This window comes from Dermatophagoides pteronyssinus, unplaced genomic scaffold (assembly GCF_027571235.1).
Source record: "Dermatophagoides pteronyssinus isolate colony J.1.1.1.1 unplaced genomic scaffold, Derpt_VIB-CSIC_2022.12 sq0009, whole genome shotgun sequence".
In the NCBI taxonomy this organism is placed as follows: Eukaryota; Metazoa; Arthropoda; class Arachnida; order Sarcoptiformes; family Pyroglyphidae; genus Dermatophagoides; species Dermatophagoides pteronyssinus.
This window is the reverse complement of record NW_027461533.1, coordinates 998,366-1,013,765: the sequence shown is the minus strand read 5'-3', so window position 1 is coordinate 1,013,765 and position 15,400 is coordinate 998,366. Positions and strand designations below refer to the sequence as shown.

The following is a 15,400-nucleotide window of genomic DNA, read 5'->3' as shown; positions in this document are numbered from 1 at the left end:
TGTGTTATTTCAAGAATTTTTATTTATTTATTTTTCGATTTTTTTTCAATGATTTAAGAGAAGAAGAAGAAGGGAAAAAGTTTATAGTTAGAATTTAGATTTGATAAAATGAATGAGAATGAATGTAAGAAGTGTGAAGAATTTCTCTTTGATTTCAGAATGTAACAATTTCATGTTGTTGGTATTTTTTGTTCCAGAAAATTATATAATTATAACTTTATGTCAGGAATCTGATGGTATGTGTGTGGATTTGTGTGAAAGTCATGGGATTGGAAAAAGAATTTTCAGAAAATTCAGAAAGAATGTCAAGTTGTAATGAAAAGTGAAAGAAGAAATTACTCAACAACAACATGTTGTACAAGTTGTTTGAAAAAAATGTTTAAAAATTGTTTGTGCATAAGGTAAATATGATAATGCATAATAAATGAATGATAAAAATTGTATAGTACTGAATGTAATAGCCAATATTCCTTGTTTCCATTTTAATGCTGATAATAATGTTAAAAAAATTGATAATAATAAAATCGATGATGAAATCAATCTGGTTATTGTTAATATTGATTTTAATTGTTCCATTGGTCCGACTAGAAACATGATGCTTTCAGAGAAAAAAAGAAAAATACATTTATATTATTATTATGGACATTGAATGACAAATGTATATATAAAAAATGGCACTTACCTAAATAAACATAATACGGTTGAAAATGTATAAAATGTTGCAAATGTTTTTAATGATAATAAAATCATTGTCCATGATAAAATTGTTAATAATAAACTTAATATAAGACAGCCAAGAAATAATTTTATTCGTGTGTAAAATGATATCTCCGGGAATAGTGATTTATGCTATTTATTATAATCATCATCATCACCATCATCATCATATCATATTATAAATGCGTCCAACAATTTGACATCGAATATTTTTTTTTCAGATCGACAAAATCCATGAAACCACATCCATGTGAAACACACCATCATCACCACACATTGTTGTTGATGTTGTTGAGATAAATGTATTTTAACAAACAAACAAACAACGAAAAAATAAAAATAAAACCGACATGATGATGACAGCCAACCAATTCAACCATTATACGATAAAGCCAGAAGAATTATAATAAGAAATGAAAGAAATGAAATGAAAGAAGAAAATAAATTCGGGTAGTAAAAAATGTGAATAAAAATATCATTATAGAATCTCTCTCTCTCTCTCTCTCTCTCTCTCTCTCTCTCTCTCTCTCTCTCTCTCTCTCATTCATTCTTTCACATCTTAGATATTTGTTTTGAAAAAAAAGAAGAATTTTCCAAGTCTATATATTTCGAAGAAGAGAAGAAAAAAAAAAAGAAATGATCAGATGAAAATTATGACAAAACAACGATAAAACAACAACAACGATAAAGAACATATAAATGGAAGAAAAAAGCGAGAAAACAAAATGCAAAACCAGAATTGACCGCATTGAACTACAATAGATGTCAATGTTGTTGTTGAATTCATAGATAAATGATTCAAATTTTGAACTGAAAAAAAAACAGAAAACATTAAAATTTATGGTTAGAAAAAAAATAAAGAGTCAATCATAATAATGATAAAATCATAATCATATTGTTCATTTCAATCATTCAATACATTTATATTCTTGATATAGATAGATAGGCTATTATATTTCGTTTAATTTAATGAACGTCGGAATAATAATAATAAAAAAAACCGAAACTATTCTTGAGACTTTTGTTTCGAATTGTTGTTGCTGTTGTTAGTATTGTTTTCTTCTTCTTCTTGTTGTTGTTTGCACTTTATCCGCACAGATAATAGGAAAAAATCGAAGGAAAAATTCTTTTCAAACATCCAAATGATGATGATGATAAATGAATTGTTTCTACGGAAGCCAAACGATTATATTACAATTTTTTTTCTTTTTGTTGTTTGGAGTGTGTGTGTTGAAATAGGGGCTAAAGATAGATGGAGATAGAGAAAACGAGAAACAAATATTTTGACCATTCGTTTTTTGTTTGAAAAGAAGAAAAGCAAAATAATTGGAATGATTAAAGTGTGTTGTAACATACTTTGAAAGTGAATCATTTCACTGTCTAGTTTTTGTATATAAGCATTTGTAAATACAAGTAATAAAGAGAGAGATGATCACCATATCAGCATACATATAACATTTGGTGACCCTTGTTTGATTTTGAACACGCGAAAAAAAAAACTTTGTTTTTTTTTCGTCACATCAGAAATTGGCGGAAAAAAAATCATCATTATCGGCATCATCATTATCGTCATTATCATTGGCTATGGCTGATCACAATATCGATCATCTCATTCAACGAGTAGAGAATTTACAGATCCTCGTTCAACAATTAACGTTGCAATTGGCTGGAGGTAAAGGCCATGGTCAACATTCAAACCCGGTGTGCGAAAAACATCCACAGCCGATGTCAAATCAACAGCAGCCGCCGGTACATAGCCAACAACATCATCCACTTCTGATGCCCGATCATCATCAACAGCTGCCGGTTTTCAATCATCATCAATTACCGATGCACGTCCAACATCAATCACCATTGCCCGTCCAGCAGCATTATCAACCGGCTCATGATCATCAACAGCGTCAATCGCTCAATTTTTCACATCCAGGCGTTGATCAGCATCAACATCTCCACCAACATGGTGTCGAGCAACATCAATTCCACCAACACGGTGATGAAAAACAGGATTCCCACCCACATGGTGATGTTCCTCTGGATGTTCGAGGGTTAGCAACACCCACTCATGGTTCAATCAATCATCAAATCAATTCGGACGTTAAACAGCTGCTCATCATCAATTTTCATCATCAACATCATCATAATTTGCACGATCGTAACATTGGTCCGTCCAATCAAGTCGATGAAATCAATCAACAAAGTACACCTCATCAAAATTTTTGTCTAAACCCATCGCAACAACAGCAGCAATTATCGATCGCAGCCGATCTTAAACCTGAATTAAACCCGGTGAAGCAAACAAATTTCAATTCTCCCGGTATCAGTCTAAGCCTACCCGTGGTCAATCTTAACTTTTCATTACCCGGTAGCAATCATTTTTATCATTCATCAACAATTTTCCTTTCTGCTCGCTGTGGTCACATTCCTAATCTTTTCCGACCCGATGGTAAATGGTGTAACTTTCGTCACAATCAACCCAAAACACGTGCTTGTCTGGTAAAGTGCGCGTTTCACTCAATTCGTCATCATTATCGTCAACAATTTTCATCATCACAACCCTCATCGATCGTAGCAGCATCAACAACAACTGCAATTAGCAGCAACAGCGCCAGTCGCTTTTCTTTTATTAAAATTTCATCATCATTTCTTCGGTCGTTTAAAATGACTAATCAAAATTTTTCTGCTCATCGGAACAGTTTTTTTGCTTTCATCAAGAAATTACCACCGGATAAATCATTTATTTTTTCAAGTTCATACTTTTGGCCAGCAACAACAAAAATATCAATCATTATTCGCATCCGTAGAGGTATAAGTCGATTCTTTTTCGTTTTCAACATTGGTAAATCTCTTGCGGTCATTCAATTTCGTATCATTACACCCGGTGAAGAAAACAGAGTCAAAATTCGTTTCAAAATTTTACATTTTCAAATTTATATTTTCGTATTCGCCAGTAGCATCATTCATAATCAATTGCTCATCAGCAAATAACATTTTCATTATTATTTTCAAGAATAATCTCATCGTTATCATTGCTACTATTGGTAATCTTTTGGCAATCATACATTCATCTTTTCGCACTGCGTCCACTTCCGATTTGGTCAACGTGCGCTCATCAAATTTGGTTAACAATTTCAATCAATTTAACCATTCCAATCATTCAATTTTCATATCCATCTATTGGCTTACACTTATTTCACGTTTTCTTGGTTAAATTCATCATTTCAATTGTTCAAAACCTTCAATCATTGGCTTTTCTTAATTTTCTATTGCCTTACACATCATATTTTTCAGCCATTTATTTTTCATTTTGAACAAATTTCATTCAATTTATCCAAAATTTTCCTTCTGATCAATTTTTTTTCTCTCTTAGCCTTATTCTTAGCCTTATTTTTTTCACTTTTGTTTAATTATTGTAATTTTTTTTTCTCTCTGGCAAGGGGAGGTATGTAACATACTTTGAAAGTGAATCATTTCACTGTCTAGTTTTTGTATATAAGCATTTGTAAATACAAGTAATAAAGAGAGAGATGATCACCATATCAGCATACATATAACAGTGTATAATATCATAGCAGCCATTATGTTTCATTTTTATTTAGCGGTCGTTGATAGTGAAAAGAATGAAATAAAAGATGGATAGATTGAGAGAGTGAGAGATGGAACAATGTCAAGAATTTTTTGATATTCTATATTAGCGATATCGAAACTATTATTCAATTAATTTTTTTTTTCGTATCGTATCATATTCGGTTTAGTAAATTCATTTAGTTTTGATTTTTTTTTTCGTTCAATAAAATGAATCCAATTTGACGATTCAATCACAAGCAAACAAACAAAATAAATCAATAAAGCAAAGGCAAAAAAAATGTAATAATGATAATAATATAGTTACGGGTATTTCAATGTTGTTCAATGTTGTTGAATCCATTCTGTTGTTGCTGTTGAGAAAATTCTTTAGAATCAAAATCAAATTTTTGAGAAAACGGAACAAAAAACTGCTGCTGATCTGGATGACAAAAACGATTTTTTTGGGTTCCAATTAATGATTTTCAAATGAAAAAAAACTCCCCACTTTCAAAAAAATAATTAATCTTTTTTCATCAAAAGTAATGATCATCATCGATTGATTGATTGATTGATTGATTGAAAAGAGAAAAATTTCTATGAATTGATTTGATACAATATCCATTGTTCAAAAATCTAATAATTTTTTTTTTTTTTTTTTTTTTGATAACGTTCGAACGTTTATGTATCAAGGTAAGGATTCGAAAAATAAAAATCTCAGATATGCTGCCATCTGTTGATAGGATCCGCGGATTCCAAATAGATTTTTTATATCCCAAAACAAAATCCAACATCATCAACAACAACAACAACAAAACAAGAATCGTCGTATCATGCTTTCGAATCATTGAAGAAGAAGAAGAAGCAACCAAATCAGGCCAACGATAATTCCTCGTGTTCACTTTTTTTTCATTCATTTAAATTCTAAATTTTCTCATGTATCCTATTCTATCAGTTTTTTCTCTTATCAATCGATTTGACTTTTTTAATTTGTTTGTTTGTTTTTCTCTATTGTAAATAATGATGAAAAATGATGATAATGAACAAAACAATCAACAACAACAACAACAACCATATGATGATAACATTGATGATGATAATTTTAAAGGAAAACTATTGCATTTATCTTGTCTTTGGAATAATCCGGAATTGTTAAGTGATTTACTTTTGGGTGATGAGGTTTGTTTACAAAAATAAAATAAAATCAATGTTTTCAAAAACATTTTTACCCAAAATTTTTTTCCCTTTATTTATTAATTTAGGCAGAAAATATTAATTCACAAGATTCAAAAGGTCGTACAGCATTACATGAAGCTGTTATATCGGATAGTTTAGAATGTGCTCGTCTTTTGTTGATGAATGGAGCCAATCCAAACATTCGATCATCGAATTTCGATTCCGAAACATCATCAAAAAGTTGTCTTCATCTAGCAGTACAAAAAGGAAATTTAGAAATGGTACGTTTATTGATTGAATTTAATGTTGATATATTTCTTCATGATAATAATGGCATGACTGCAATCGATTTGGCAAAAAAAGAAAACCATGAAAATATTGTAAATGAATTGAAATCAGCCATAAATGATTATGAAATCAATCTTTATAAATCATTGGCTATTGCTGTACACAAAGGAGATGTACAATTGATGTCAGAGCTTATTTCCGATACAAGTTTAAAAATTGATACCAATACAAATCAATTTGATCAAGAACGAATTCGTTCTATTGTAAATTACTCATCAAATGGTTCGAATACATTATTGTTCAAGGCATGTCAAGAAGGTCATTTAGAAATTGTTAAAAAATTGATACATGCTGGCGCTGATGGCCGTGTACATCCGACAACAAAATATTCACCACTTTATATTGCATCCTATCACGGAAGACTTCATATATGTCAGATTCTATTGGAACATTTTCCTGAATTATCTGCCATTTATACGGTTGAACATTGGCTACCGATACACGCTGCTGCCATTAACAATCATCAGGAAATTGTACAACTTTTACTCAGTTATCCTTATCCGATTAAAGTTATGAGACCATTTCTAACGGATTCAGCACCAACAATTTCATCAAGACAAACAAATAGTTCTTCGAATTTTTCATCACAAACAACAACTAGAACCAATATAACTAAAATATCGAAAAATTCTTTGACTGAAAATAATTGTGATTGTCAATATGTGTATTGTATGCCTTTTGATTTGAATGCTCAAGATGTAGCTGGCCAATCGGTTTTATATCTAGCTACATTAGCTGGAAATCATTCATTAGTAAAATATTTGCTCAATTTACGGCTGAAATCGGTTATTTATGATGAAATGATAAACTTATGTTTTAATGATTCCTCATTCGATGAAGATGATTTTTTTGAAGATTGTATTAGTCGAAATAGTAGTACAAGTGATAGTAGTAGCAGTCCGGACATAACTGTGATCAGTTCTATTGATTCAAACAAATCTAGTCAACAAAAAAAAGATACTCAATTCAATATCAATGAAGTTAAAGCATTGAATGATCAATTTGATTTGGAAAAAAATTCATTCCGGAAACTAATGGGACATTTAATCGATAATACCAGTACAAATAAAAATACAAAAGATTTTCAGCTAAAAATTTATTCAATAAATCCTATAAAGATTGATATGTATTGTAATCATAATAGAGAAACATCATTACATTGTTCAGTACAAAAAAGACATTATTCTATTGCATCAATATTATTGGAAAATGGTTCGAATCCAAACAATCCTATAAATATATCGACAACAAACCAATCGACTATTGTGACACGTGTATCACATTTCAATCATAATTTATTCAATCCAAAAATATCGATTTCAGAATCAGTAAAAGATTTGAAAATTATAAGTAATCAATTGATTGGTGAAGGTTCGAATAAAAGTGTGGACAAGAAATTTGAACTAAATGAATGTCGACATCGTTCAACAGCTCTTCGTGAAGCAATAAGAAATCGTGATAGAGCTATGGTTGAATTATTGCTTCGTTTTGGTGCTTGTGATAATCTTGATTCGGTTAGAGATTGTGAACAAGAAGAATGTGATCATAATTCAATGTCAGCATTAGAAATTGCATTTGCCAATCATGATTATCATTTTGTTTCAAAATTATTATCATTGAAAGCATTTTCAGATTCTGAATATAAAATAAATAAAAAATCATTCGATATAATTGGATCTAATTGTATGAATGCATTGAATCGTTTTCATATGATCAACAATTTAACTGTTAGTTCAATGTTTCCTACCAATCCGGTAATGGTCGATTGGCATTGTTTAAAAATTAATTCATTAGATGAATCATTTCATCGAAATTTATCACAATGGTTAATCGATTCGGCTTTAGTTTATAATGTTAAACTTAAATTAAGTCATATTCAAGATTCTGGTTCATGGAATACAGCATTAGCTGCCATCACAAGAATTGATCTATCCGAAAATGGTCTTACATCAGTACCATTAATGTTATTTACCGATCTGCCATCATTAAAAATATTAAATCTTTCCAAGAATAAATTACAAACTTTACCCGAAATGAAAATCATTTTAAAAGAAAAAGCAATTGATGATGAAAGTGTTTCAAATATTTTTCGTCATAAAGATGATTCTATTCCTTCTGCTATTGTAAATGAATCAACACCAAAAACATCTAAAACATTTTTATCAAGAATGCGTAAATCACAAAGTGTTACCAGTGCATTGTCATCAACATCATCAGGAATCAATATGAAACAAAATGTTAAAAATACTAATAAATTCAATAAAATCGATGGTTCCGAATGTGTTTGGAATATGCCAAGTCTTGAAGAATTATATCTGCAAGATAATCAACTTGAATGTTTACCTTCATCATTATTTCAACAACCAGAATTAAAAATACTTGATCTTTCCAATAATAAATTACGTACTTTACCACCATTGTTTTGGTTTAGTCCAAAATTGAATGAATTAAATATTTCATTAAATCTTTTATGTGATCTTCCATCACCAGTAAATTGTTTGAATCAGATTACAATTGATTCACCATCAAGAAATTCTATTGTCAGTTCAATGTCCAAAAGTATTTCAACATCAAGTATTTCAAGCAATTTATCTATTTGTGATATAAAATTAGATATTGATGGCTCTGGTTGTTCACCAACAACGTCAACAACAACAGCAGCAGCACCAGTAGGCAAAATGTCTCAAACAAATCTTATACCATTTGAATTGAATATTTTAAAACCATGGTCTGGTTTGGTTACCATTTTGAATGATTCATTTCATGAACAATTTGATACAAAACAAAATGTAACAAACAATAAAGAATCATTACTTTCAATGGATGATAATAAACATCATCCATATCATTCACCTTATTCAAGACAAGAATCATCAATTTCAAACAATAATTTGATAAAACAACATAGTAGTTGTTCATTAACACAACTTAATCTATCACATAATGGTTTTGAACATATACCATTTTTTCTTTCTTGTTTGGCCACAAGACTTACACATTTAAATATAAGCTATAATCGTTTAAAAACTGTTTTCGATCCAAATTATATTCTTGGTCATATTCCACTTAGTTTAAGACATTTAGATTTATCACATAATCAAATTGATAATTGGTATAATATTGATGATGATATTGATATGGATTCTGAATGTTCGGATGATTTATCCAATGGTGATATGCGAACACTTTGTTTTCATAGCTTTTCAAGACAACAAAAATCATCATCATGTTTTTCACCAACACTTTCAACAACATCTACATCGATTGATAAATCTATTGGTTGTCCATATAAACAGCATACTAAACTTGATAATCTTAAAACATTAATTTTATCCAATAATAATTTAAAAGAAATAATTGTAACACGTGAAGAATTAATTGAATGGATTGATTTTGAATTTGTTATCAATCAACAACAGCAACAACAACAACAACAAAAATCAAATGATTTTGGCAAAAATATATTCACTTTTAATTTATCATCAAGTTTTGGTGAACATAATCAACGAAATTCATCATCATCATCATCACATTTTTCGGCTCGATTATTATCGTCCAATTTTGGAAGTCAAGATGATCTTCATAAATCATCCAGTATGGAAGATATTAATTTAAATTATAAAGCTTCAAGATATGCAAAATTATTTTTTCCTAATCTTTCAATGTTAGATATAGCAAACAATCATATTGTACGTGTACCGAAAACCATATCATATTATTCACAATTATCTGTTTTAAATCTTAGCGGTAATATTGAATTAACATCATTACCACCAGAAATGGGATTACTTACTAAATTATGGAATCTTAATACTCGTAATTGTAATAATATTGAAGAACCAATTCGTTCAATGATCAATAGTAAATCATATAAAACCTGTGATATTATTAGCTATCTTAATTCAATATTAGAAAATTCAAAACCATATACACGTTTAAAATTAATGTTGGTCGGTTATCAAAATATTGGCAAAACATCATTGTTAGAACAACTTCGTCATGAAGGTACAACCAGAAGAAGTCGTGCTACACCTGATCATTGGGGTAAACGTATTGGTAACAAATCGATGCATATGAAAACACCAAAAGGTTCAACTTTGTCCACTGTTGGTGTTGATCTTTGTGAATGGACTTATGAACGAAAACCATTAAAAGGATCAAATGTTCGTGATCGAAGTTTATCACGTTCAAGACTTGTTCAAGCTAACAAAAATAACAATAACAATAAAAATGCTTTATTGAATAATAATTTAGGACCAATCACATTTAGAACATGGGATTTTGGTGGTCAACGTGAATATTATGCAACACATCAATATTTTCTTTCCAAACGTGCCATTTATTTAGTTGTTTGGAAAATAACCGACGGAGAGAAAGGTGTTACCGGGATACATAATTGGTTGGTGAATATTCAAAGTCGTGCACCGAATTCTCCAGTCATAATTGTTGGAACTCATTATGATTTGGTTAAAGAATTTTATCCACCTTTTTATGCAAATGAATTACAAAATATGATTTGTGATCGTTACATGTCTGATGCGGTTGATGCAGATAAACGTGGATTACCAAAAGTTGTTGCATCAGTTGAAGTTAGCATCAAAACAAGACATAATATTCGTTTATTGGCTAATATTATCTATGAAACTGCAAGTGAAATGCGTTCTCCTGGTGGAAAAGATCGACTTTTAGAACAAAAAGTTCCGGCTACTTATTTGGCATTGGAAGAAATTGTAAGCATCTTGGCCATAGAAAGAAAATCGGAAAATTTAGAGCCAGTTTTACATGCTGATCAATATCGACAAGAAATTGCTCGTATGATGAAAGAAAGATATGATTTAGCTTTTAGAGATTATTCAGAATTACAACAAGCAACTCGTTTTTTACATGAAAATGGTGTTCTTTTGCATTATGAAGATGCACATCTTAAAGATCTTTATTTTTTGGATCCTCAATGGTTATGTGATATTTTGGCACATGTTGTAACTATAAGAGAAATTAATCCTTTTGCTAAAAATGGTATGTAAAATTATCTATCTAACAAGCCTGAATTTTTCTAAAAATTTTTTCTAAAATCTGATTCCAGGCATAATGAAAACAGAACATTTATTGCAACTTTTCAAAAATACTCAGAATGTACCAATGGATGTACAAAGTTATATACTTAGTCTTCTAAATAAATTCGAATTGGCTATTACTTGGGATAATAGAACATTATTAATACCGTCTCTACTTCCCACTGAAGAACAATTACGCGCCGGATATCTTGGATGGGACATTGCCGTATGTTTAATTATCCGTAACTTATATTTCAACATTTTTTTTCTGATATTTTAAATTATTTAGATTCCTTTACGATCCCGACTGAAAATTCGAACAAATCTTATGGTTAATGATTCTGAGAAAAAATCCATAAAATTCAATTTCAGTAATCAATTATTTTTTCAAGAATTCGCTGATTCATCCAATAGTAAAATCGGTTCTAATGATGATAAATTGGATACATTTCCTTTGTGTAAAGTTACCGCAATGGCTCGTCACAATCAATCGATTCATCGTATTCTTATTCTTTCTTATGTACCTTGTGGATTCTGGTCACGTTTAATAGCCAGAGTTTTAGCTGATGAATCAGTAATCGATATTGTTCGTTCATTTTATTCCCTACCATCGTATGCACACAATGATCCATTACTTATAGACTTTTTGAATAATGTCAAAACATTTTGGCATTGTTGGCAGACTGGTTTTGGCCTACGATATTTGGATACATTTTTATTACGAGTAAAAGAATTTTCATTGATCAACAATACGAATATAGAATCAAAGTTTATATCAAGTTCGACCTGGAAAAATTATTCCTATCCATATGATTACAGTCGTATCAAATTCTATCTCAGTCAAAAGAAAGAATCTAATTTGAATGACAATAAACAAATTAAATCAAAATCATCTGAATGGTGTGAAATTGACATATCTTCACAAAGTTCATCGTTGATTGAAATTTATCTACCAAATCAATCATTACAAGTAGAAACTTGTTATTATCAAGAGATGAAAATGGAAAATGAAAATCGTTTAATTAAAAACAGTTACACATTGGAACCAAATATGGAAATGTTGACAAAATTATTGGTTATTATTGTTGAACATATTGATACTTTGCTTGAAGATTGGTATCCTTCATTAGGTACTCGATTTATTCATACTTCTGATGGTCGATTTTTAATCACTCGTGTTGTACCGTGTATTTTATGTTTGCAAGCATTTTTGAGCAATCAAAACGAAACAAACAAAGACAAAGATTCGAACAAAAATAAAGAAATTTTATCACCAGACACCAGTGAAATTGATTCAAATTTGGTCGATTTTTATAAACTTGAAGTTAAAAAAGCAGCATTACAAGCCACAAATGTATCTGATCAACAAAATTCTGTTATTGTTTCGAAAGTCAAAACCGATAATAATAATGCATTATCTGAATTCAAATCAGAAAACAAAATTCAATATCATCGTGTGAATGCTTTCACTGTTGAAGAATGTATACTATCGGTTTATGAAGATACACGTCTTGAATGTTCAAATCACGGAAGAATTCGTATGGATAAAATTGGACCAGATTTTGTTTTTCGTGATTTAAAAGTTGATTACAGAATTGAAAGTGATCAATTAAAATTTGGAAAACTTCTTGGTCGAGGATCGTTTGGTTTTGTATTTCGTGCTTATTATAAACCGATTCAGAAAAATTATCAAACAAAAAAAGAAGCAATAATTCCTTCTACAGTTTCTAATTCAACATTTTATTTGGAGAAAAATGATCAAAATTCTTATAATAAAGACTATGAAGTAGCATTGAAATTATTACAGCCAATCAAAATTGAACTTTGTTCGAAAGGAATTCGAAAAGCGGATGTAGAAGCATATACAGCTATGAAAACTAAATGGGAACGTGATCCTCTTCAATATTCTTGTAAAGCTTATTGTACTGCTCGAAATGAATTGAATATATTATTAAATCTTAAACATTCAAATATTGCATCGATAATTGGTATTTGTCCAAAACCTCTTGCTTTGGTACTTACATTGGCACCACATGGATCATTAGACATTCATACAAAAGCTTATCGTCGTTCTGGAGCTCGTATTTCTGCAATAATTTTACAGAAAACATTTCTACAGATTTCAAAAGCTTTAGAATATTTACATCAACAACACATTATCTATAGAGATCTGAAATCTGAGAATGTACTTGTGTGGTCATTTCCTCATCCATATGCCAATCATCCACATTCTTCTTCGTTTCGAATCATTAATCAGTCTACTCATTTTGGAAATGATGAAGTTCATCTTAAATTAGCTGATTATGGAATCTCACGATCAGCTTTGCCAACTGGAACCAAAGGCTTTGGTGGAACTGAAGGTTTCATGGTAAGTGTAAATTTGAATTTTTGCAAACAGAATGATCCTGTATTTTTTTCAATTATAATAGGCTCCTGAAATAATGCTGTTTAATGGCGAAGAAGAATACACAGAAAAAGTTGATTGTTTTTCGTTTGCTATGTTTATGTATGAATTGTCAACATTACGATTTCCATTCGAAGGACAAGAATTTGCAATACGTGAAAGTATTTTAGATGGAATACGCCCTGCTATCACTCAAAAAGACTTGGAACATCTTCCTGAATCATTTATTGATTTGATGACTCGTGCTTGGGCTCATGAACCAAGTGAAAGGCCTAACATGTCACAAATTGTTTCGATAATTTCAGCTCCTGAATTTTGTTCACTTCGTGATGTGGCAACGTTGTCTGATAATAGTGCATTAATATGTGCTACAGGATTTCAGAAAAGTGACTTATTTGAAAATAATAGCAGGAAAAAATTTGGTCTTTTGCTGAGCAAAATTGGCAAACAAATTGATTTTCTCGAAATCGATGGAAGCAAATGGAATCCAAATGGACAGCGACTTGTTTGTGAAAATTTAAACAAGCGCACAATAACCAGTTCTTGTATTGTGAATGGAAATCAACTTTGGCTTGGTGATTCTATGGGTTCTATCAATATCTATTGTTTTAATGATGATTTCAATCATCAAGATAATACATTTCAATTGCTATGTATGATAAAACTTGAATTTGAAAATCCTGCATCCGTAATTGCAATCAAATCGATTGTTTGGATAGAAAAAGTCGAACTAGTTATCATATGCTCAAATAATGGCGAAGTATGGCTAATAAATTTCCGAAACATTATGAAAAAATTAGAAACGACTATAGATTTAGACGTTACTTTAACATCTAGTTTTTTGGGTATCAAAAAAATTGATAACAATAACCTTCCTACTTTTTGTATCGCTAACGTAGCAATTAATTCTTCGAACAAAACTGTAAATAGTATTGATAAAGAAACGGATACCTATTTTGATATCTGGTGTGGCCAAATTGAAGGCCAGATTGTAATATTAACATTGAAAAGTTCAACATTTGAAATAGTGAGACAAACTACAATTGATCATTATATTGATAAACATTTTAATCAATTAAATGTTCCTATTGCTGAAAGAAATGATGTATTCATATTGGTTGGTACCAATAATCAACCAATCATTTTTTCTGTTTTATATTCAGGTTCGAAATTTCATTCTAAATAAATCTTTCTAACATTTGCATTTGCATTTAATTACTATTATAGGATATATAATTTATCAATGGGATGCTCAAAAGAAAATTATTAGCCACAAATTGGATTGTTCAAAATTGGCTCCTTGTTCGGAAAGTCTTATATCGATCAGTATTGAAGATCATCTTAAACGTGAGTGCATTTGATTTTTTTCTTTAATTTATTCCTTAAAATTAAATTAATTTTCGCAATCATAAAAATAGCTGGAAATTGTAGAATCAGTGAGATAGCCATTGATGAAGACAACGATGAGATTTATGTTGGTACTAATTTTGGTTGTATTATTGTTGCCGAACTAAGATCATTAAAACCAATTACTGTATTTCGACCATATCAACGTGAAGTAAAATTTATAATTACATTGAATAATCATGGCAATAAAATACATGCAATGATAAATTCAACGAATAATGATAATGAAACTAACGATAACCATGAACATAATGAAACGAATAGTAATAAAGAAGAAATTCGAAATAAAGATTTTTCATTATCATCTATTAAAAATATTTGGCCATTCAATAAATCGATTACTAATAGTCAAACAAATCCAACAGCTGACAATAAAAAAACGTCGATAAAACCATCATCGAATGATGACAAATTGAAAAATATTTTACCAAAAAAGAAAGACATTAAACCATTTGTTACAATTGGACGAGGTTATCGAAATTTATTGGATAGATTTACTTGTTCTTCTAATCATCATGATTCTCCAAGAAATAATGTTCAAAATGATTCAAACAAAAATATTAAACTAAAATATGCCAGTCAATTTCATGCCATTATCTGGGATTCTGGATTTTGGAATTTTTCTTAATTTTTTTTCTTATTGTTCAGAAAAAATACTTGCAATTTTTTTTCACTCAACACTCACACTTGTTATTGATTCATTTGTTTTTATTGTTTTTTTAGTTTTTATTGA

The 15,400-nt window shown here is 30.0% G+C and overlaps 2 protein-coding genes across 4 annotated transcripts; one reads left to right on the top strand and one right to left on the bottom strand.

Moving 5' to 3' along the window:
* Positions 1-42: 42 nt before the first annotated feature.
* Positions 43-4,810, bottom strand: LOC113799858 (vesicle transport protein SFT2A-like). Of its 3 annotated transcripts, none has more exons than XM_075821205.1 (3): positions 1,737-2,099; positions 683-849; positions 43-598 (listed from the first exon to the last, which is right to left on the bottom strand). In XM_075821205.1, the coding sequence occupies exons 2-3, from the start codon at positions 748-750 to the stop codon at positions 340-342; spliced, it is 327 nt and encodes a 108-aa protein (XP_075677320.1). In that variant the 5' UTR covers positions 751-849; positions 1,737-2,099; the 3' UTR covers positions 43-339. The 3 variants fall into 3 exon arrangements, 2 of the variants coding, with proteins under 2 accessions (XP_075677320.1, XP_075677321.1); XM_075821206.1 differs by having other exon boundaries at positions 1,637-1,746; XR_012846430.1 differs by lacking the exon at positions 1,737-2,099 and adding an exon at positions 4,607-4,810 and having other exon boundaries at positions 46-598.
* A 217-nt stretch (positions 4,811-5,027) lies between these two features.
* On the top strand, positions 5,028-15,345 carry Lrrk (Leucine-rich repeat kinase). The gene is made up of 7 exons (XM_027350562.2): positions 5,028-5,457; positions 5,541-10,818; positions 10,886-11,082; positions 11,146-13,224; positions 13,286-14,423; positions 14,488-14,607; positions 14,679-15,345. The coding sequence occupies exons 1-7, from the start codon at positions 5,299-5,301 to the stop codon at positions 15,293-15,295; spliced, it is 9,588 nt and encodes a 3,195-aa protein (XP_027206363.2). The 5' UTR covers positions 5,028-5,298; the 3' UTR covers positions 15,296-15,345.
* Positions 15,346-15,400: the final 55 nt, after the last annotated feature.